Raw genomic sequence first — 23,227 nt, forward strand, 5'->3', positions numbered from 1 at the left:
TTCTTCTTCTCTTTATAAGCAATTCTGCTTGTTCATTGGCGGTCACTTCATGTTATGCGCGGTCGCGTCGTCCGATACTTCTTCTGCCGACTGGTGACTTATATCTCTTGCTCTTTTGATGACACGGATCTCCCGCATTCTGCTTATGTGGCTATTCCATTCTTTTTTTCTATTTTGTGTCCATTCGTTTATACATTGTATGTTACATTTTCTTCTAATCTTCACTTCTCTTTCCATCTCTCAGCGTATTTCCTGTAATTCTTCTCAGTACTCTCATCTCTGATGTTTCCAGTAGCCTTTGTGTTGTGGCTGTCTCGCGTCTTGTTGCTAAGGCATATGCCATTATTGGTCTTACACTTGCTTTATAAATTCTTGACTTCATCTTAGTGTTTATGTGTCTGTTGCGCCATATAGTGTTATTAAGGCATCCTGCCAATCTATTTGCTTTTTGTACTTGATCTCTCACTTCTTTGTCCAGGTCTCCATAGCTGGATAGTGTAATTCCAAGATATTTTATTTCCATTACTTGTTCAATACTAGTTCTATCAATTTCTATTTTACATCTGGTTGGTTCTTTGCTGATTACTATTGTTTTAGTTTTCTGAGATCAGATTTTCATATAAAATTCTTTTGCTCTTATGTTAAATATGTGTACCAGTCGTTGCAGACTATTTACAGAGTATTTTTACTTCTTTGTTCGCCATTATGGATCCTCTTCCTTTGTTAACGCTTTTAATGATTTCATCCATGATTAAATTGGAGATTGGCTCAATGAGTCTCCCTGTCTTATTCCGCTGCCTATTTCTATAGGTTCTGTAAGTTGTCCATCTATTCCAACTTCAATTTTGTTGTTTTGGTAGATGTTTTCAATAGATTTTATAATATTTAGGGGAACTTCTCTATTATAAAGAAGATGAATTACGTCTTTGAGCCTTACTCGGTCAAATGCTTTCTTAAGTCAATCAGACACAAAAATGCCGATCTATTATACTATAGTGATTTCTCAGTAATTTGCTTTATAACGAATATTACATCTGTACAAGACCTTCCACTACAAAAACCCTGTTGTTCATCTGTTAAACTTATCCTCTGATTCATTAGTTCTTGTAAAATTTTAGTTGTATGTTTTAGGGTAGTATTTAACAAGTTTATACCTATGTAGTTTTCTGGCTGTTATTTATCTCCTTTTTTGACTAGTACAATTAGTTCGTTCGTTCTCCATTCTTCCGGTTTTTGAATCCGCAAAATGTTCGTCCTATCGACATTTATAGGCAAATAAAGGCTGTTTATGATGAAAATGTAATAAACGAATCTTCAGTGATGAAATGGTGCATTATGTTCAACCAAGGAAGAACCAGTGTGAACGATGAAGAACGGAGTGGGAGACCGTCTGTAGCGACGGAGGAGTGAACAAAACAGTTGACGATAAAATTCAGAAAAACCAATGATTCACTTTAACAACACTGCATGACTCTTTTCCACAAATTTCTCGATCCCTCTTACATGAAATAATGAATGAGCTCCTTGGCTATATAAAATGTGCGCCCGGAAGACGCAAGTCCATAAGACAAAACCAATGGGAGCAGCCGTTGATTTCTTAGGCACGATATGATAATGGTGGTGACCAATTTCTCGACCGTATTGTAACAGTAGACGAAACTTGAGTTTCTTACAAAATTTTCGAAACAAAGCGACAATCCATGTGGCATCATGCAAACTCGCCCTCAAAAAAACTAAACAAGAAAAACCAAATCTGAACACAAGAAAGCTGATGGCAACTGTTTTTTGGGACCGTAAGGGTTTAATCTATGTAGAGCTTATACCTAGGGGCGAACCAAAAAATTCAGAAGCCTATTGTCAAACCATTCAAAGACTAAGGGTACGAAAATACCAGAGATACATGGATGTGCGCGGTGGAGGTCGCGGTCGCGGATTACATCGACGACGGGCAGGACATACCGAAGATACCTTCCTTTCAGTGTTCTTTGCGGTTTTTGAGGTGACTGACATTTGTTCCGGGAAAGTTAGCTTTTTTACATTATAAAATTATATACATGAGCAAAAGTAGTGATGACAGTGAATGTATGACTTTAAGTAAAAAGTAGTGGATCATTTGTAATTCTTTAAATCGCCTGTTTTCGGCTCATCCTATAAATAAAAAAAGCAGTATCCAGGAGAATACCATCACCTATTTAAAGATCTTGAGAAACACCACTCAGACGATTTTATGCTTATAAGATAATAAGTCTGGATACATTTCAGTATATTTATTATGCCATCCATATCTCTGGCAAATGTCACGTGGTTTGAAAACCACCAATAAAACTATTTTATTTTGGCATCGAAATCGCTGTAAACCGTGATGATGGGTCGCTAAGATGAACGGGTGAAACATCCTTGGTATGTGCGATCTCATAAGAAAATGAGGGTTTGTTTTAATATCGATGTATTGTCCGCGAAATATGCAATATGTATCTTCGGTAAGTTCGTACCCTAAAACGTGCAAGCGGAGGCATGGAAGACGATATTCGTATGAGAATACGAAAAGCTTAGCATGGTCAGCCCCGTTTTATAGGTCTGGTCATTATACCACAATAAGATTCGAATATTCCAGTCGAATGTCAAGTCTGTTCTACTCTACGGATGTGAAACCGGGAAAGTGATAAAAAGCCCTTATAGACAAACAATGATTAACAAATGACTACGGAGAATTGTTAGCATTTTTTGGATAAAGTTCAGAAAGTAGGGTTGGATCGGCCACAAACTTCGTAAAAATAGCTTTTGTATTGCAAAGACTGTCCTATAGTGTAACCGCAAAGAAAAAGAAGACACCCAGCACAAACTTGGAGAAGTACAGTTATGGACGAGATAAGAGGCCAAAGAAAGTCTTCGAACGAGGTTAATGAGGATACGAGAAAGGATCGTGCGCGTAAACCTTGCATTTTTATTAGCACATTTCAGTACCATCATTGAAAAAAAATGGGATTACGTAAATGGTGTATTATAAATTTTAAAAATTCAACAAGAAATAGTCAACTCAAGTTCTATTCGTTTCCAAATTATAAAAAAAAATTAATGCAAAGAGAATAGTGGATTTCTAATACAAATTAAAATAAATATTGTATTAAATAAACAAGTTTAAGACATTTTATTTGTAGTTTACGGAATCGTTCGCTGATCTATGACACTAGGTGTCGCTCTTCCGAAAGTAATTGAAAAAATAAATAAAAAATGTAAATTTTACAAATAAATAAATTTTATAAATAAAAAGGACCGTGTTTAACTTTACAGTATCGAACAGAAGTGTTCATAAAAATATACATACCTTAAAATAATGGTGAATATCACGGGGAAAAATAACGTCAGCGACATAAATGTACTCGTCGAACTCGTTTTTTACTTTGAACGATCTCGCAGACAAATCCACTGTCTTGTCGTTTATAAAATACGTCGTTGTGAGGGGATCGTACGTTAGACCGCCCTTTAAAATGGTCATATGGTACGGGATCTCCGACTTGTTCTTACCGTTTCTATAACTTACTGTTATTTTTCCTGAAAAGTCTTTGGTTTCGTAAGCAGTCTTCCCTAAAAACAAATCAACGGTTAATCACTCTTAGGCTATGTATATACGGGGGTAATTTGGTTCTGATAATTGTCAAAAATAAAAACCATTCGAGGCTAAGTTACAGTAAACATTGCAAAATGTGATTTACAGAAAAATGTTTTTATTCTAAAAAAAGAATTTATTGATGCTTCGGTTTGTAGCATTTTCATCAAAAATTACTACCACGATAATTTCGCTAGGAAATATGACGCAATTAATAGAAATACAGTAAAATATGGTGGTCTATGTGCGAAAAATGACGTTAAATCAGCAGAAATCGAAATTTCATAATTGAAATCTGAATGAAAATATCAAGTTCAACATGCAGTTAAAGAACAGAATCTGTGAAGTAGAAATTAAAGAATATTCCTGCAACCTGAAGATTTACGGAACCCAAGTTAAAAATGAAGATCTAAAGAGTTTCTAATGGAAATTGTTAATGATCTTACCACAGCGTGCGATCTGTCAAAAATCAAGTAAAAACAACAATTTATTTGGTTCTAATAACCGCCAAAAGCAATGTCTTTGGTTTGTGATGTCATATAATTAAAACTGTTCCTATTTAATCTCAGCCTGATAATAATAATGCCACTTAAAGAGCTATACTTACAGTCAACAATGATAGTGCCGACATCTACGCACTGATCCCCTTGTTCTTCTGTCTCTCTCGCTGGAGGTAATCTGATATTGTAATATTGTAATTTGAGCGCCTTGGATTCGGTGTAGATACTGTGAACCCTGACGTGCTTCGTATTGGGGTTATGCAGACATAGGTTTATTTCTGTCGGGTGATCCAAGTGACCGCCCAAACCTAAGTCGACATAACCGCTCGGATGGATGATCTCCGTGTCTTCAGTTACCTCAACCTCTACCGGCACCACTAGAGTTAGGTCTGGTTTATTCAAACGTATCCTATAAAGATAACATAGTTTTATACATAAAAGTTTTTAAAATTGCGTTCCTTTCGGAGTAACATTACAATTTGCTCCCTAACAACAAACGAACTAACCAAACTTTTCTAAGTTATTCTTATTCATCAATATTTCTATAGTTTTTATCAGGCACTCCTATAGCGTGTATAGAAATAGTGTTAAGAGATACAGCTCTACAGGCGTACTGAGCAAGATTATTATCACAACGACGACTCATCAGTAGGCAAAACTAACCTGTGCCAAAAATTTTAAAGCCAGCTTTGAGCAAACAATCAAACTTGACGAATACTGCTTCGCAATGATAGGATTCGAAGCGACATCGGATCAAAAGCAGCGACAACACTATGAACGTTTTTACACAAACCAGTTATCCCTGTAGTAACTTTTTTGACCTTTCTTGATGAACACTCTTCATAGGCATCCTTGAGCCGTACTTTCACAGTTCCTATCCATACTGAACATTAGCAATAAGCCAGCTTTTGCCATTGCTTTAACGCGAGATTTCTTCTCTTGCTAAGATGGCTTTGGACTCCAGTCCAACTCCCCGCCCTGCAGTGTCTTCGAATCGGAAATTGACGCTGGAAACGAAGCACGCCAACGCTAGCCAGGTATCTAAAAGGTAAGCCTTATCGGTCCCATGAACTGTACGTACGGCACAGCGTTCAGTACCCTTATACCGTCGCCTTGTACGCGAACAAGTAAACGAGTAAGTAAACAAACATTTGCTACTATAAAACATGATAGAAGGTACATATAATAACAGACCGAAGAAGTAAAAAAAAGTACATATACAAAGGACGCAACTTGGAAACTCTTAATTGATGTTAAGAAATCAAATAGGGTTTTTTCTAGTGCATAATAGTTAAAATGACAACAATGTATAGAAAACAAAACTAAAACCTAATTTACACAATTTTTTCATTTATCTAAGGTAAATTGCGTAATTTTTGTACATACTAATTACATTCCCGCATAAAAACGCTTCGTACGACTTGAGATAAAATAGTAAATAAATGATGGTATCAACTGTACTACTTACCTAACATATGCGGTATAATTCTGTAAGATCTCCGGTTGTATGAACACCCGAATGATGGCTTTAGTTTCGTGGGGATCTAACTTCCACAGATCTTTCGCTCCTTCTGATTCCCCATTTGGTAATTCGAGATGAAATCCCCCTCCTTCGCCATGTACTTCTACAATCTAAATAAAAAGAAGGAATATTTTTACGAAATTTCTTATTTGTTAGTTACGCGAGTAACTGCATATTCTTTCAGGGAAGTCACCTTTGATCGGGACTTTGAAATAATCCAAGTATATATTTATAATACTCCGTTTGGAAATTATTGCATAGCACAGAGAACGTAACGTCATAAAACAGAGACAAAAAATTTCAAAATTACAGTCGACTCCTACTTATCAGTGGAGTTGATTTGCACGGTTGCCGCGGATAACTAAAATCGCGGATATGCCGCTAATTGGTTAAAGGAAGTTAAATAAAAGCAAAAAATATAAATATAGTTTCACTTAAAGCTTTAATTTACAATTTTTCATCTATACTTTCATTTTTTGTACTTTTTGAAAGTAGTCTATCACTTGTTTCTGCGTCTTTGGTTCGAAAACGTGTTTCTTAATTCTACATTGCATTTTACGCAGCATCAGTTTTTCAGCGAGTAGTACGTCGTCCTGGTCCTCTAGGTATTCTAGAAGCTGATTCTCTCATTTCCCAGGGGTAAACTCCTCCTCTTCTTCAACACTTTCCTCTTCGATTTCTTAGACGCAAGTTTCTTGCGTCCACATTGTCTCTCCCAGGAACTGAGTTCATTAAACTTGTAAGTTCATTTTTATCTTCTCCAATTGCTAGTTGTTCACAATCTCTGGGGTTTAGTAACAGTTTTCTCCATGATTTCACAATTATTGAAAAATTTACAGACTCCCACGGATATCCGAGTTCGTAAATACAGTCCCGAATAGGACTATATGCTGAACTAACACAGTCGTGTTTGGGGGCAAACACTTTGCCTTCAGCAGACTTAAGCACATACGTTTCTGGATGTGAAAGGCATTGTCAATTGTTTGCTTTTAAATGTATTGTGACTTCTGGTGCAAATTTAGCTTCAAACTTAAAATATGTTTTATCCATCCACCCTTTCCTTTTGAGTGAAGTAATCAACAGGTAGTTTTTTGCATTAGTACCCTTAAAAGATTTAGGTTTTTTCGCCTTACCAATCACCGTCAATTTCAGTTTGCGACTTCCTGTAGGACATAATCGTAATCGACCTTCTTTGCTGAATTTATGGCAATCTGCTTTTCCTTCACGTGTAAAAGGGAATTGGAAGACATTTCCAGAAGATTCGTCTCTCTCTTTCTCTCTGTGAAACTTCACAACACTTCGTGGGTTTTTGCTACCTATAGGACTTGCCTCCACCTCCTTCGGTCAATCATATCATCTAGCCAGTTGTGTATTACTATGGCATGCAAATCTTTAAGAATGTGAATCTGAATCTAGTCTGAGTATGTGTCTCTTGCCAATCGGATTTTACTCCCATATCTGTTTGAGGACCAGTTTCGTCCAAGCTATAAATAAGTTCGTAGTTCAGATCAAGAACACGTAGTTTTTTACATGAACTCCTATCTCCTTCATCCCATGGTATTGCTTAAAGCGAGTCAACCACTCAGATGATACATCAAAATCTAAGCCCAATTCGTCATAAAACCGTTTTTCTTTTGCAGCAATTATTGGGCTTGATATTTCTGTTTTTTATGACTATAAAAACAACTAAAAATAAACTATATTCTCTCATTGATCTACGATACTTACTTGGAGAGGTTCCAAATGGGGATTGTGCAAAAAAATTAACGGTGCAAACGTTGAATTCAATGGCAATTTGACCCCTATGGGTCGTATCCTGTAATGGCTGTATGTACTAGCACCACGTACCTGCAAAAAACACTAGCTTTAACTGTCAACGAAAAACAAATAACTAATTAATTTGGTCTACTTTTTCCAAAAAATTAATCAAAGATGTGTTAACAGTGAAAAAAAATGGACATTTGTTACTACTAGTAGTAATACTTCGCGGCGAAACAGCCCATGGTGCACCCAAGCACGAACAACTATTGGCCTTGAAAGCAAATCGATTGTAGTCCGTAGTTAGCCATTTTCTGACTTTCTCAATTTCCTCAGATGTTCGTCGATCACCGTCGATCCATCGAAGAAGACGATGTCTTATTGGACAATTGTAAGTTTTTCCAACGCCTGATAGAACACAAGCAGTCTTGCTTCCACATATACCTGATGAACAAAGAGATTTTATGCCTGAAAAGAACGAGAGAGCAAATTTTAAATGTCCAACAAATACGGGAAAAAAGTATATGAATTTATTAATGTTAAAACCTATTTACGCATCGTTAATTACAGGACGTTAGATTCTGCGAAGTTGAGTTGGTCTTGACAAATATGGGGGATCCAAAATATCTAATTCTTCTACTTAAAAATATACATGAAAACAGTTTCGGCAAAATACAGGTCAACAACATTTTTTCCAAACCGTTTAGATCAAAACATGGTGTAAGATAAGGCTCTTTTCTATCACCCACAATATTTAGTATACAAGAAGAGTATAAGAAGTTTTGCAGTGATGGAGAGACCAAATGACAAAAACCTTAGATATTCTCCGGGTATTCTCTAAAAGCTCTTATTTGTACGCATACAGCTTTTGACAATGTTTTCTCTATACGTTTTCGACAGTAAAAGCATAATCTAAGAAAACTACTTTAAGCAATCAGTAACAACAAAAACAGGAAGCACACAACATATTATTTTTTAAATAATATTTATTATTTTTAAATAATATTTATTAAGGGCCTGCGTAGCGCAAGCGGTATGATGTTTGCCTCGCACGCCGGTGGTCCGGAGTTCGAATCCTACCGCCGGCAACAACTAGACATTTTTAAAAAAATGTCTATAGGCCCCAGGTCGACTCAGCCTGAATAAAATGAGTACCTTGGGTAAAACCAGGGGTAATAATAGGCGGTTGAAACGTAGCACTGGCCATGTTACCTTCCTTGTATACCGTAGGCCCTAGATATAGCAGACTACCCTGCTATACTCCCAAAGCCGCGAAGCGGTATGAAACGGGAGACTATTATTATTTATTAAATTATATTAAAATCAACATCTATAGGGTGATTCATAAACAATAAGTATTGTTTTACTCGTTTTAACAAAACTTTCCTATCCCGTTTTGTTTATTAAGCAAAAATTTAATATTTGCCGCTATAGAGTCTAACCCACTCAAGAAGGCATACCCACCATCCGAATTAGCTAAACCGTATTCATTTTACAAACTCCCAATTATCAATAGAAGCACGTGAAAGCCAAACGGGGTCGTACTGATGTGTATCATATGATTTTTAAAAATATTTACTTTTGAAACTATTAGTGTATGAATTTCTTGAAATTTAATCATTATATCACAATTAAACTAAACTCTAAAAAATAACACCAGTAAATAACTTAACAATAACTATAACATAAATATAACAATATATTAACTTAAAAATCAACACGATACAATTTGAATTTAAAATGCTGGCAAGTTTGGATCTGTAACATGAGAATTTGTCTGGCTTAAGGGAATACATTATATTTAATAGCCTCTTGACGAAGGAGACGGCGAATATCAATACGTGCTCATATTTACAGATGGGAATTTGCTAAATGAATGTACTTTAGCTACAGATTATTGACAGATTATCACTCCATCGAGTGCTTTCGTGGCTTCTTTTCCCCGTCCTACTTTCATTTCTATATCTTTCATACAAGTACCATCTCGGCTTATCATTGACCCTAAAAGTCTCTTATTCTAAACGTAAGTTTAAATCTACAACCTCGGATCCAATACAGAGTATTCGGTCTTACACAGATTTATCTTGAGTCCCCATAGTTCATATTTTTCTTTTAATTTCCTTATCTTATATTCCATATCCTTCATCTCTTGTGCAAAAATGACTTGGTCATCTGCAAAAAGTAGTAAATGTAATATTTTATGTAGTCTTTGTGTTATATTCACCCATTTATCTCTAAAGTGCATTTTTTTCATTGCTTCACATGGTTGTTTCCTGGACACGCTATCACATGCTTTCTTCAAGGATATAAAAGTCATATATGTTTCAATATTTTTCCCTTTGTTCTTTTCTATCACCTGTCTCATGATGAACGTAGTCGTCTAAATAAAATATAGTAATATCAAGTCTGTTGTTAATAATGTTTACAGTCGTTGCAGGTATTGCTGTTATCTGGTGGCCTCTTAATTTGTCGTCTTGTTTTGAGGTAAATATGGTTTTCAGATTTAATATTTGGTGGTTAAGACCACATGAATATTGAGTTAATATCGTGGTGTAGAATATATTGGTTAATAATGAGATTCCCATATAATTTGGTAAATATATCCATATAATCAGCGTAAATGAAAACCTTACTGCGTACAATGGGCGAAACATGGCTGTTGTAGATATAAACAGCACTGGTTCAAGTACTGATCCTTGAGGGACTCCGCTATTGACTAGTTTATCTAGTAGTGAATAGACTTCCTCTACACGAACTCGAAAGTACCTGTGGGATAGGATATTTCGAATCCAAAGTAACGATACCATCATTTGTGGAAATAATGGGCCAGGAAATATCCGACAACAATGAAATTTTCAACGAATAGCAATTCCTTATTAAATTTGTCAATAAGAATATTACTACTGATGGAAAAAGTATTTAGTAATTTCATTAGCTAAATAAATGCATATTCCTCTCGACGAGTATCTTTGTAAATTGTACAGAAATATTGAAGCAGTAAATTTTTTCATATATTTAGGAATCGAATTAGCGTCATTAGCACCATTAAAAGAAATACGAGTCTGCGAGTAAAATACCCATTTTTATGAATCACTCTATATATTATCTGGCAGTTCAAAACGAATAATCAAACTTACTTACAAAACTAATATCAAACTTATTTTACAAATCCGCCAAAAAATTCAATTCAACTATTGCAAATTCTACAACATACATCAAAGAATAACTGTCTCTGAATACAACATGAAATAGCTTACATTGTACTTCAGAAATCCCTCTGAAGTATGTATGTACAGGTCACTTTCTATATATCCTTCTTCTCGACCGAGGAATACCACGTTGAAGGAGGTGTTTCCCTTTGGTGGTATGTTCTACAACAAATTAAATCGTACTGTATTAACAATTTCTCTAAATTTAAATTTCTTTAAAATTAATATAAATTTTTATGTACCGGGTAGCCTAACCGGGACAAAAATTTTTATAACAAAAGTGGCCTCAAGAAAAACTTGATAATAAATTTCAAGCGCCCTTTTCGTTTAAGGTTTTTTGTGCTGAGAAAAATAATAAGTATGTATTATTATATCTCATGACTTATAACTAAAATTTAAACGGAGAGCATTACTGCAACATTTTACGGCAAGTAATTGTACCAGCACTGCAAACTTTACAAATAATTAGGCTAACAAGGCTTGGTTTTAACAAGATGGAGCACCGGCTAACAATATTCGTCTTTGATAAAATATTTAGCGATAGATGGATCTATATATGGAGCTAATAAAGACCCCTTTCTCTGGCCACCAAAATCCCCACAATTGTCACCGTTAGATTACTATGTTTAGGGATAAAAAAATAAGATGTTCCCTAAACCTTTCACTAAAAGAAAAAAAAAAATGATAAATAAAGCCTGATAAAGTTTTTAACGAAATAGATGGAGAATCAATATCAAGAGTTACTAATGAAAATTTGATTAAAGGAGTTCATAAATGTTGTTTATGAACTCTTTTAATTTGTTATCTGTAAGTTAATGGGTAGCATTTTGAACATTTATTACATTAATAAGCTAGTGCCTATTTTCTTTGATAACACATATTTTTAATTGTTCAATTAACTTACAATATGAAAGTTGTAAATTAACACAACATAGTCTATAAAAATAATTTTTTTTTTGACAAAAATATACAAACCTAATTTATTTGAAAACAGCAAGAGATAGGTATAGGGAATACTAATACAAATCAATAGTGAATCACACATAGAGTGTCCTATTTGAAAAAAAGGAATTAGGCGAAAATTGTATGATGCCGGTTTTATACCAATTTTGATAGCACCATGTCATACTGAAAAAGACAACTTTACACTGTAAACGATAAAGCTGTATGTGGTTAATAAGTAATTAAGGAATTTAAACTTTTATTCAAATTAAATTAGATGGTATTGAATTTAATATACATGGTAGAAGATAAAAATCATTAACTCAACTCAAAAACGGTTCACAATAGGTATGGAAAAGTCGTAACAAAAATGTTGAGAATAATATAAATATTTCTAGAATTAAAAAATATACAGGGTGTCCCATTAAAAAAAACTAAGTTACAAGCAACTTCCGGTATATTAGTCCAGTAGCAAATATATGAAAATATTTTCGTTAATCAGTTCACTTTTCAAAACCCCTTCATTCCAATTTTGATGATTTAGTTACCCTTTAGTTCTCGAAATTTTTCTAATTCCGTTGTCTACCGCAGCCTTTATATATATATATATATATATATATATATATATATATATATATATATATATATATATATATATATATATATATATATATATATATATATATAGCTTGGTTCTAAAAGGGCCAAAGTCATAAAACGCTGTTTTTGGGAAACTGCAAACAAAACAAACAAATACTCCAAAATGTTACTTTGGCCCAATTAAGGAATAATAACATTGCAATAATTTGAAGAGATTAATGTTTATTTTATAAAAACATAGTCACAATCAGTAGGATTACAATGGTAATATTACATCTCATCATCTTGATCGTACTCCTCATCTGCAATAAAATTATCCGTTGCAGATGGTGATGTAGTCAAAGTATTGAGAAACTGAAGGTAATATGGACGACTACTCTCCTCAACGTAAGGTAACATGTCTTTCAGATGTTGTGTTTTATTCGCTGGTATGCCCAATGGTTTATCAGAGATTGGTAACAAACGAGTAGTTCCAGAATTTCTAGTTCTTGTTCTTAATAAGCTCAATGTTTTATAAGGCTCATCGTCGGTAAAGGAGTTTTTGTATTTCATCACGCCAAGATTTCCACTTGAATAGTAAATAAGTCTTATTTTAGACCACACCACTGGTTGTCCTTGAGTATTGGTTTTTGCATGCTGAAATTTGCCAGATAATAATGATTTAAAACAAAGAAATTCTTCTTGCTTCATTTCTTGAACACAAATTGGTGGTTTTCTGGGTATTAGACGAATAAGGTTAGCCCAGTCTCTAGGAATATCTATCCTGGCAGTAGTAGAATTTTTAGTTTTTTCTATTGCAGCATGTATAGTGTCTGCTTCCATGTGAGTGTGTCCGGGTACTAGAAATTTGTGATAAATATCAATCTTCCTTCCTTGGTGTTTGGAATGTTCAATAACGGTAAGAAGCATAACTGATAGTAAAATATTTCGATTTTGCCCAGGGCAGCAGTCGCTATACATAATGATTTTATTTATATGAGAGGGAATACTATTTAGGTAGGTGTATAGACAGGAAGCAATTTCTTGTCCACCTCTTTGAGCTATAGTTTCATTCCATAGGTAGCATTTAGCTGAGTTTGTAGTTCCTTGCGTCTCAAAAATGGTAAGGTTCAGAGTCCATAATTTTCTTTTATAGAATGAAATGCTGCTTTTTAAGTAGGGAGTGGGCAAACATTTTTGTAGGTCAAAACTGAATACCACCAAATTTGGATTAAGTTTGCAAGCCAGTCTATCTTTCTTTTTCTCTTCATAAGCAAACTCTGCTAAGTGTTGATGTTGTAATTTTTCACTTTCAAGTTGGGCTCTTTCATTTTCATCTGTAACGGATTTAAGGAGTAAAGAAAACTTATCGCAAGTAGTATACGTATCATTATACGGTTTTTTAAAACACAAGTTAAATTCTTCCACGAAAATTTGTCTGTACAGTGATTCGTTTCTAGGTGTTATGTTGTTTTCTTGGCAATACTCACAATATAGCCTATACATTTTTGAAATAGAAAGATCGGGAGGCAAATATTTCTTTGCAGTTTTCTCTCGAGCGTAGTGACTTTGAAACGAAGGAAACATCAGAATGTGTTGCCTTATTACATCTTTCTCCTCTTCCTTTATTTTTGGATGGTTCGTATGTTTTCCACGACCATCGCTTGAGCAAATATTTGATGTTGAGGAACGCTTTTTGTTCATTATTACCCGAACTTTTTTTAAGGTTACATCTAACGTTGATAAAAACATAACTTGGCAAACCTCAATTCTCTCTGAGTTACAATCTAAATAATATTGCCTGCTATACTTTCTTCTACTTGTTTCATTACGACCTCTTATTCTTTGTACTGCCTTCTCTCTTTCTTGAATGTGACTGGCAATAAACTGATTTTGAGCTTCCCAAGCAAGATTATAAAATTCACTAAAAATTGTCTGCCTTTCTTCATTTGATAATTTTTCAAAACATTTCTTTCGGCATTGACATGGATTTTTTAATGATTTCTCTGAAATCTTTTTACCTTGAATTGTAACATATTCTTTTCCAAGTGTTTTTAAGTTCTTTCTTTTATTCTTTTCCCAATTATTTGGATTACGCTTCCTTTTTCTAATTTGTTCTCCGTCCAGAACTTTTTTTCTTCCTCTTCTATAAGAAGTTTCATTCCAGACAGTCAGCGTATGTTCTGATTCTGCAGTAATATGATTGTCTTTTTGTATTTTACTAGGTTCTGAGTTGTCCGAGTCAGAAGAGTCACTATCATAAGGTTCAAATTCATCACTTGAACTTCCATCAAAAGTCTTAAATCGTTCTGAGTTATCATCTTCTTCTTTATATATCACAGAAGATTTCGACCTCAGTTTATTCTTTATTGTATTTTTCGATGATGATTGTTCAGTTGTTATATCTTGTAATTTATTGTCTGAAACAAAGAGAGCAAAAAATTCATTATCTGAAACAAAGAACTATTTACATTGGTTTATCTACCTGGCGAAATGCTTAGTCCAGGATCATAGTTTTCTTGTAAAACAGTCGAATCATCCTGTTTTGGAGGCAGCGGCACATTATCTAAAATTTAAATAAAAATTGTTATTAAATTGCACTAAGTGATTTGAAAATAAGATTTATAGGACTGAAATGTCTTAGCATAAATTACTAATATTCATACAGTCGGCCTAGTCACTAAATTTGTCCTACATGGTACATTTTTTGAGTATACAATTTTTTACTTAGTTATCATTTCGTCCTTACATCTAAATCTTGTAATATTACCAATTTTTAAAATAAAGTTAACCTATTTACTTACCGGCTTGTTTATTTGCTTCCATTTTGTCTAACTTACACAAGTTAACAAGTTTCTTTCCACGGTATAACTGCTCCATCACTTTTTGTATTTTAAAACACACACTCAGAGGCCTCAGAGCCACTGTCGATTTTTTAATACAAAGATTAGGTACTACTTTTGCACTCACGATAATGTGTATAGACAGAAACCTAACCTAGAAATAAGGGGCCAATGTCAAATCAAATCGAAGAAGGTTTTGTTAAAAAAGGGCCAATGTCAACATTGGCCTGTATAGAAATAAAATTTTTAGAAGCATTGAGGCTGAAGTCTACATTGGTCCTTTTTGCTTTAAAAATTAGTGTTGATTAGAGATTGACATTGGCCAAAAGTAATGCTGTAAGTCTGTTGTTACTCTATCTAGACATTGGCCCTTTTTACACAGTGTTGTTTATTTGAAATCTAAGACAAAAATGCACTTATGCCCAAACAGTCTAAAATTGACATTGGCCCTTTTAGAACCAAGCTACTGATATCACGACATTGTTTTATTGACCATACAACTGACAAGTTATCCCCAAAACAACAGCTCAAGTTATTTAAATATAAAGAAGAAACTAGATTGTAATGTTTCTAAGTATAATACTTAAGTGTATCAAGAGATTCAATTTTTAATGCACTTAAGTATTCTACTTAGAAACATTACAGTCTAGTTTATCGTCATCTACAGATCACGACATTGTTTTATTGACCATACGCCTCTATATTTCCACCTCTATATTCATTTCACAGTAGGTACGAATTGTCGTAATTGTCACATTGACATTAAAAATTTCAAACGAAGTTCTGAAAGAATAAACAAATAATTAATAAAATGCCTATTACGTTGTGTATCGTCCAAGAAAAAGTGCAACTTGTAACATGGTACTTTCAGGGTCATTCGATACGGGAAGTAATTGGTTTATTTATTGTTGCCTTCGAAAATAGACCTTCACCAAGTATTACAACAGTTAAAAATACCATTAAACATTTTTAAACTTCGGGATGTGTAAACAGTGTCATGAAGGTAATGAACCATGTGTTAAACCTGTCGATAAGGAGCGTCAAAACAGGGATATTGTTATTTGTGCTTTTGTGGAAGCTAGTGAACACTGCAATAGTGTACAAATTGACAGGGAAGTTAACGTGAATGCTCGAACTGTCCAGCGAGTTCTCAAAAGAAATGAGTATCACTGTTTTAAGATACAACCAACACAAGAACTGTTTTCGGAAGATAACTTTAGGCGGATGGAGTTTTGTGAAATTATGTTAGATAAACAGAATGAAAATGTACACTTTTTAATTTAAAAATATTTTATTTTCCGACTAATCTTCATTTTCATTACATAAAAAATACAATCCATCCGTTGGAAGGTATTATTCTCGGAAAAATAAGCACCTCAGTGTTGCAGTGCGAACGCAGCATCCGGAAAAGTTAAATGTTTGGACTGGGATGTTAGGCGACCATATTGTCGGTCCATTTTTTATCGATGGAACCCTCAACGTGCCAAAAACTTTTACAGGATGAGATCCATCCGGCAGTTCGACGTCTTCCCGTTAATTTTCAGGAGGTGTATTTCCAACAGGATGGGTGTTCGGCTCACAACTATAGAGCAACTATTGACTTCCTCAATCAAACGTTTCCTGATCGACTGATGAGTACACGTGGTACAATTAAATGGCCCGCTAGATCCTGTGACTTAGCGCCTAACGATTTCTTTTTTTGGGGTTTTCTTAAAGAAAACATTTATAGGCATCAGTTTGAAAGGACCACAAACCTAGTCGAATTAAGGGCAAAAATACTTCATTTCTCTGCAGGCATTACACCAGCTCTACTCCAAAATAGGAGAAGAAATCTGTATGACAGATTTGATTACGGTTTAGCACAAGCAGGTGGAATATTTGAGCCCTTAATTCATTAATCTGATTTCCTAATTTTTATTTTTTGTTAGGTACATTTTGCGAAGTTTGTAGGTTCTTAATTAGGTAGTATTTTTGATGTTTAAGTTTGGAAGAATTTTATTGTTTTTTTTTTTATTAAAAGTACAAACGATTCTTATTCTGATTTTTTTTTCTTTCTTGTCTTGTTATAAGCTTTGTCCATAAAATTTGTGCAATTTTCAGTGTGCACTTACTTATTTATTTGTATTTCTATTAATGCTAAAAAATAACAAAAAATAAAAAAAAATAGGTTTTAGAGCATTATAATAAATATACTCTAGAGATGGGATTGCAATAAATCTTAATTCCTATGGTCAACAAAACAATGTCGTTATATATATATATATATATATATATATATATATATATATATATAATTCGATAGCCAAGAGAGGTCTCCCAACTTCTTGTTACTGCATATAGATGCCGTTGCTAGCGTACCAGGCTGTTATTTTAATTATAACGGCCAAATACTAGACTGCATTTATTTCAATGGCGGAATTAAAATTGAAATAAAATGCAATCTTTTACTTTCATATATATATATATATATATATATATATATATATATATATATATATATATATATATATATATATGCATTTCATGTTATAAATATCATGCTAAAATATACATCTGGTTTCATATCCCACCACGTTAAGTAACATTTTCCGTAGAAAACAGGATGGAAGAACCGCAAGACCTTACAACGATTAAAGGTGAGCCGTATCAACAACACGGTTGATATCAACGACAACCTTATTTTAGCTCTAAATAAATAAAAAATGACATCATATGACAAAAATTAATTGTTTTGTTTATCTTTGCGTCATTGATAATGCTAAGGTGATTTAAAGTATATATAAAAACGTTATCATTGCCACGGTCACCGAAATTAGATTCAAAACAATTATTCACACTTTGAAATGATCAATTAGAAACCGAAATAATCGGAAAATGCACCGTAGGATTAGTTTTCACGATGAATTAATACGTTAGGGTACTATAAGTTCTGATTATACCGTGTAATATTCGTAAAATGGAAAATATGTAAACAACGCAATCTTAATAGAGTACTTATTTTGTAGTGATATAACGATCAATATTTTCTTTGCCCTTATTCGTACATGAATGGTAAAAAGAACAATGCGCAGAAATTGAAGAATACCAGAAAAGCCATGATAGTTTTAACACACACACAAAAATTTAAAGAATTAACACAACAATAGAAAAAGAAAACCAGGAACACTGACAGATACACATGGGAAACTAGTGTTGACTTTGAATAACTAGTATTCAAAGACATTAAACCTTAGACGTTATAGTAGTCTTGTTAACCACAATATACAAAACAGGACAATGGTTACTCTCCACCTTTTGCGCTATCCCTAAAAATAAAGACTGCAGTTACAGAACAATATCATTAAGTCATTGAAATTACTATTTTTATTGGGAATAAGCTACAATTTAAGTTTAAAATAAGTTTATTTTTGACGTTTCAATTTTTATTTTTGGTTTACATAATAACGTATGCTCCTAAAGTTTTGGGAAAAATTTCACCTGGTCTGATTGAGAAGCAAAATGCATTTAACAAAGAAGGCCATGGAATTGAAATTTCATCAGTTATTGACATTTAATAAACAAAGCAGAATATTTTGGTTTGGGCTCTGCAAAATGTCTTATAAAATTGATACTCGTCGAGGTGTTTATAATATGGTTGGGCGAAAGTCGAAACGAGATATTGTTAATATTTATCGAGATCAAAACATAAGCAAATCGACAATTTATCGCACAATCAGAGAATGTGAAGAAGGGATACCATGTGTTAACTTGCGTAAAAGTGGCCGACCGCGGATTTTGAACCATATAAGAGGGGCAAGACTGATTGAAGCAGCTAAGAACAAAATTGGGGTCTCACAGCGGAAACTGGCCAGAAGATTTCATGTTGGAAAGACTACAGTATACAGGACCCTATCGAGTAACAATATTATCTACCGGAAAAGAAGGAAAGCTCCAAAATACACAGAGGATCAATTAGAGAGAATTCCGAGATGTTGCCGCGCGTTAAGGCGAGTGAATTTCGTCAACAAGTCGAAACTTTACTTTACCTTTGTACCGAAAGCAAACAATCCCCCCAACCTACCTCAGGCTCGTCCAATTGAAGAGTTCTGGGCAATATTAAGTCGGAAAGTCTATAATAACGGATGGGAAGCACAAAATCAGGAACAGTTAAGACGCCGCATATATACAAAAATTAGAGAAATTGACGCCGAGGTCGTCCAAAGGATGATGCAACGTGTCAGGGGAATTATTAGGCAAATCGAACATAATGGTCCCTTGTCTGTCATTTGAATTTTGATTTGTAATAAGGATAGTTAAGTTAAATTGTTGAATAATTTAATAAAAATATAAGATTATTGTGGTCAGAGTTATATGCTTTTGAAATTGTTCCCAAAACTTTAGGACCATACGTTAATAACAAACGGACCTTATAGAAAATTAACAAAGAATCCAACGAAACCTTTGGAAAACAGAATATATAGAACTTTATTTTAGTTTAAAGATTATTTAACAAATTATCAAAGAAGATTAATTACACCTCATTATAGTAATACACCTCATTTTTATGGAGTACCAAAAGTTCATAAAACGAATACACCACTTAGACCTATTTGTAGTACCATAAATTCTCCTTGAAGTGAAGTGTCAAAATTTTTATTAAATATTATACAACCATTTGCAAATAAAAAAGACACATTTATAAAAAATACACAACATGTTTTAAATAAATTATCGAATATTACGATCATTTTTATTTAGTTGAAACGTGAACATCAATCTTATATTAACAATAGAGAATTTGATAGATCTCAAATATGTAAACACGCATGAGAAAATGAACATAGGGTTGAATCAAACGATTTAAGTATAGTTCTAAAAGAAACAGATGGAAAAAGAGAAGAGAAGAGAAAAGAGAAGAGAAAAGAGAAGAGAAAAGAGAAGAGAAAAGAGAAGAGAAAAGAAAAGAGAATTCCTCGGCAGAATGCAGTAGAATCTGGTTACCCATATTAACAGTCAATAAAAGGAAAATACCACTACATATTAGTAAGTCAGTAACATATCGAGGATACATACATATAAAATCAGAGTTTAGTGTTTATTGAGAGTAAACTAAATGTAAGACCAAATATATGAGTCAGATAAAACTAACTTATTAAAAGAATTTTTCACTAAGTAAGTAACAAGAAACAACAATTGTTTAATTTATTAATGTTTTGTATTTTGAGAACGATTTTCAAAGTGGAAATTGAAACATCAAAAATAAATTTATTTTAAACTTAAATTGTGGCTTATTCCCAATAAAAATAGTAATTTCATAAAGGTGCCACAAGAAAATAACTTCAGAACAATATTAATAAGTCATGTACTCAAATTATTTTTGAAAATAACACATGAATGGTATAAATGAAAAATTGGAAGAAGGGATAGATGATAGTCAGTTTGGGTTCAGAAACGGACTAGAAACCAGAGAGGCGTTATTTTTTTGTAATGTGATAGCTCAAAGAAGCATGGATGTAACCAAACAGTTCTCGCGAGAATTTTATGGTAAATAATAGACCAAGACAACGATGTAGTCTATCTCCAACACTCTTCAAAATATACCTGAATGAGACACTGAAGAGATGGAGAAGATCAGGTTCTGGAATGGGTAACCCATTAAACGACGCATCAACCTTATATACGCTTCATTTCATGGACGATCAGGTAATCATCGCACAAAACCAGATATATTTTAATAAAACACTTTTTTTTTCTATCGTATCCAGAACTTTTTATATTGCTCTAGGAAGTCAATCAAGCCTATAAATTATAACATCCACCTCGTAGAAACATGCCAAAAACAACGACATAATAGCTACGCAATTTAATTCCCGATAACTTGTTCCATTTCTAGCTGAATACATCAGCAATACCCTCGTAATCACCTCACCGCTTAATTAGCAAGATCAGTCTGCTACATCGCAGAAATTTCATCTTGTATGTAACATTAGTGTACAGAACATGTACATGCTATCAACTCCGCTAGACTTCAGTCTGTGGTTTTACCGTATAATCCCAGTTCCATTGTGATTTTATTTCAGAACAAAATTAACCACACGAGAAAATGCCTTGTTTCGGAATGTGGTTATTTCCAAGGGAACTTAATTTGAAAATGTATTCTACACACAATAAAATACATACATACTTTACCACAAAGCGATATTATTTATTTAAACACTTATATATATATATATATATATATATATATATATATATATATACATATTAGTTTAGTAGTTACTAACAAAATAAAACATAAAAGCACAACATTATTTTCTAATGTTTGTCGATATGTTTTCTGTAGAACATCTTCCCCAGAAAGGAAATTTTAAAATACAACAACCCAGGAAGAAAACCCCAGGAAATAGACGATATTGTAAAATAAGCAATTCGAAGAAAAGTGAATTCATTTTATATATAAATGTCCGATTCATAACTTCCTGCGCTTTCCGATCCCAGTCTCCAATCGCGTCTGTCGACCCAATCTCCTGGTCGTAGATCTCTCTCTGACATTGCCTTTTGGACTCCATTAAGCTATGTTGTTTTCGGTCTTCCTCGTATTTTTCGCTCAACCCAATATTATTGTGACACAGGAGTTGGCTTGTGTAAGGTCAAATGGGAGGTAATGGGAGGAAAGGAAACAACCATACTGGTGAAACGAGCGGCTTGAATATTTGTCCAGGCTGAGAGAATTGGGCGTTAGTGAGTACCTGATGATGATGATGATAGTGTGTTTGGCATGGAAACTAGTCCATTTGCCACAGATTTTTGAAACGGTCAACGTGGTTGACAGATACTTTACGGACAGGTCCATAAGTGAAAAATATACCAGCATCAGGTTGTCGCAGGGTGTTCCACAGGGTTCGGTACTAGATCCCACCCTGTGTAATGTCCTGTATGACGGAGTGCTGAGGCTACAGATGCCAAGGGGATGCACTCTTTTAGTTTATGCCGATGATCTCAACGGCGAGTCAGAAAACGGACATGGCTAATGCGACTAACACAGCCCTGCGTCATATTAGTAGGTGGATCAGAGAGAACGATATTCAGCTAGCACCTCAGAAAACTGAGGTGGTAGTTCTCAAAGAAAGTCTCAAATCTTTTTAACTGTCAGAGATGGGCAAATGAGAGGGGATGGATGAAAGAAACATGGTAAACATAATGATGAGAGGAGAGAAAGAATGAAGAGAAGTACACTATCTGATCTCTGGGGTAATGAAGAAGAAGGAGAAGGAGGGCAGAGAAGGAAATTGAACTAGGGATCTAAAATCTTGTTTCTTTTTTTAGCGAGAGCCAACAATTGGTAAATACCAAAATTAGTTTATGACCTTTCGTTCTTTTGTTTTATTTTGGTAATAGGCAGTTCTTAAACAATTTTTTTCTGATTTATGGTGATAGGTATGGTTAGTTGTAAGGTTTCCTTAATATAATATAGTTATTCTTCTTTTAAGGTGATCATTAATATATGGATTTTAGTTGTTTATTGAGTGGTAAGACCACTACGTTGGAACGGTAGTTAAGGTTTTAGCCGGAACACGGTTAATCCGACATTATCCTGGGGCCTGGCCTAGTATCCTACTCGGCCGGAAGATGCCAGGGTGTCTTGCTCCGTAACGTTAGATGTCTAAAAAAAATTTCCCCACCGTTGCCTGCCAGAATTCAATAGATACCTTCTTATGCTCGTACTGTATTCTAGCGATGCGGCAATTAAAAATATATATATATATATATATATATATATATATATATATATATACATATTAGTTTAGTAGTTACTAACAAAATAAAACATAAAAGCACAACATTATTTTCTAATGTTTGTCGATATGTTTTCTGTAGAACATCTTCCCCAGAAAGGAAATTTTAAAATACAACAACCCAGGAAGAAAACCCCAGGAAATAGACGATATTGTAAAATAAGCAATTCGAAGAAAAGTGAATTCATTTTATATATAAATGTCCGATTCATAACTTCCTGCGCTTTCCGATCCCAGTCTCCAATCGCGTCTGTCGACCCAATCTCCTGGTCGTAGATCTCTCTCTGACATTGCCTTTTGGACTCCATTAAGCTATGTTGTTTTCGGTCTTCCTCGTATTTTTCGCTCAACCCAATATTATTGTGACACAGGAGTTGGCTTGTGTAAGGTCAAATGGGAGGTAATGGGAGGAAAGGAAACAACCATACTGGTGAAACGAGCGGCTTGAATATTTGTCCAGGCTGAGAGAATTGGGCGTTAGTGAGTACCTGA

General features: G+C 34.0%; 1 protein-coding gene across 4 annotated transcripts in view; it reads right to left on the minus strand.

Moving 5' to 3' along the window:
• Tmem131 (Transmembrane protein 131) overlaps positions 1–23,227 on the minus strand; it is a 63,710-nt gene that overhangs the window by 15,485 nt on the left and 24,998 nt on the right. For 3 of the 4 annotated variants that reach the window (XM_072538353.1, XM_072538354.1, XM_072538356.1), the window contains 5 exons: positions 10,645–10,758; positions 7,358–7,477; positions 5,576–5,739; positions 4,215–4,516; positions 3,326–3,585 (listed from right to left, as the gene is read on the minus strand). In XM_072538353.1, coding sequence (XP_072394454.1) covers positions 3,326–3,585; positions 4,215–4,516; positions 5,576–5,739; positions 7,358–7,477; positions 10,645–10,758 — 960 coding nt within the window. The remainder of the gene's footprint in view (positions 1–3,325; positions 3,586–4,214; positions 4,517–5,575; positions 5,740–7,357; positions 7,478–10,644; positions 10,759–23,227) is intronic. The other variant, XM_072538355.1, reaches the window with a different exon arrangement.

The sequence above is a fragment of the Diabrotica undecimpunctata genome, chromosome 7, assembly GCF_040954645.1.
Source record: "Diabrotica undecimpunctata isolate CICGRU chromosome 7, icDiaUnde3, whole genome shotgun sequence".
NCBI lineage: Eukaryota > Metazoa > Arthropoda > Insecta > Coleoptera > Chrysomelidae > Diabrotica > Diabrotica undecimpunctata.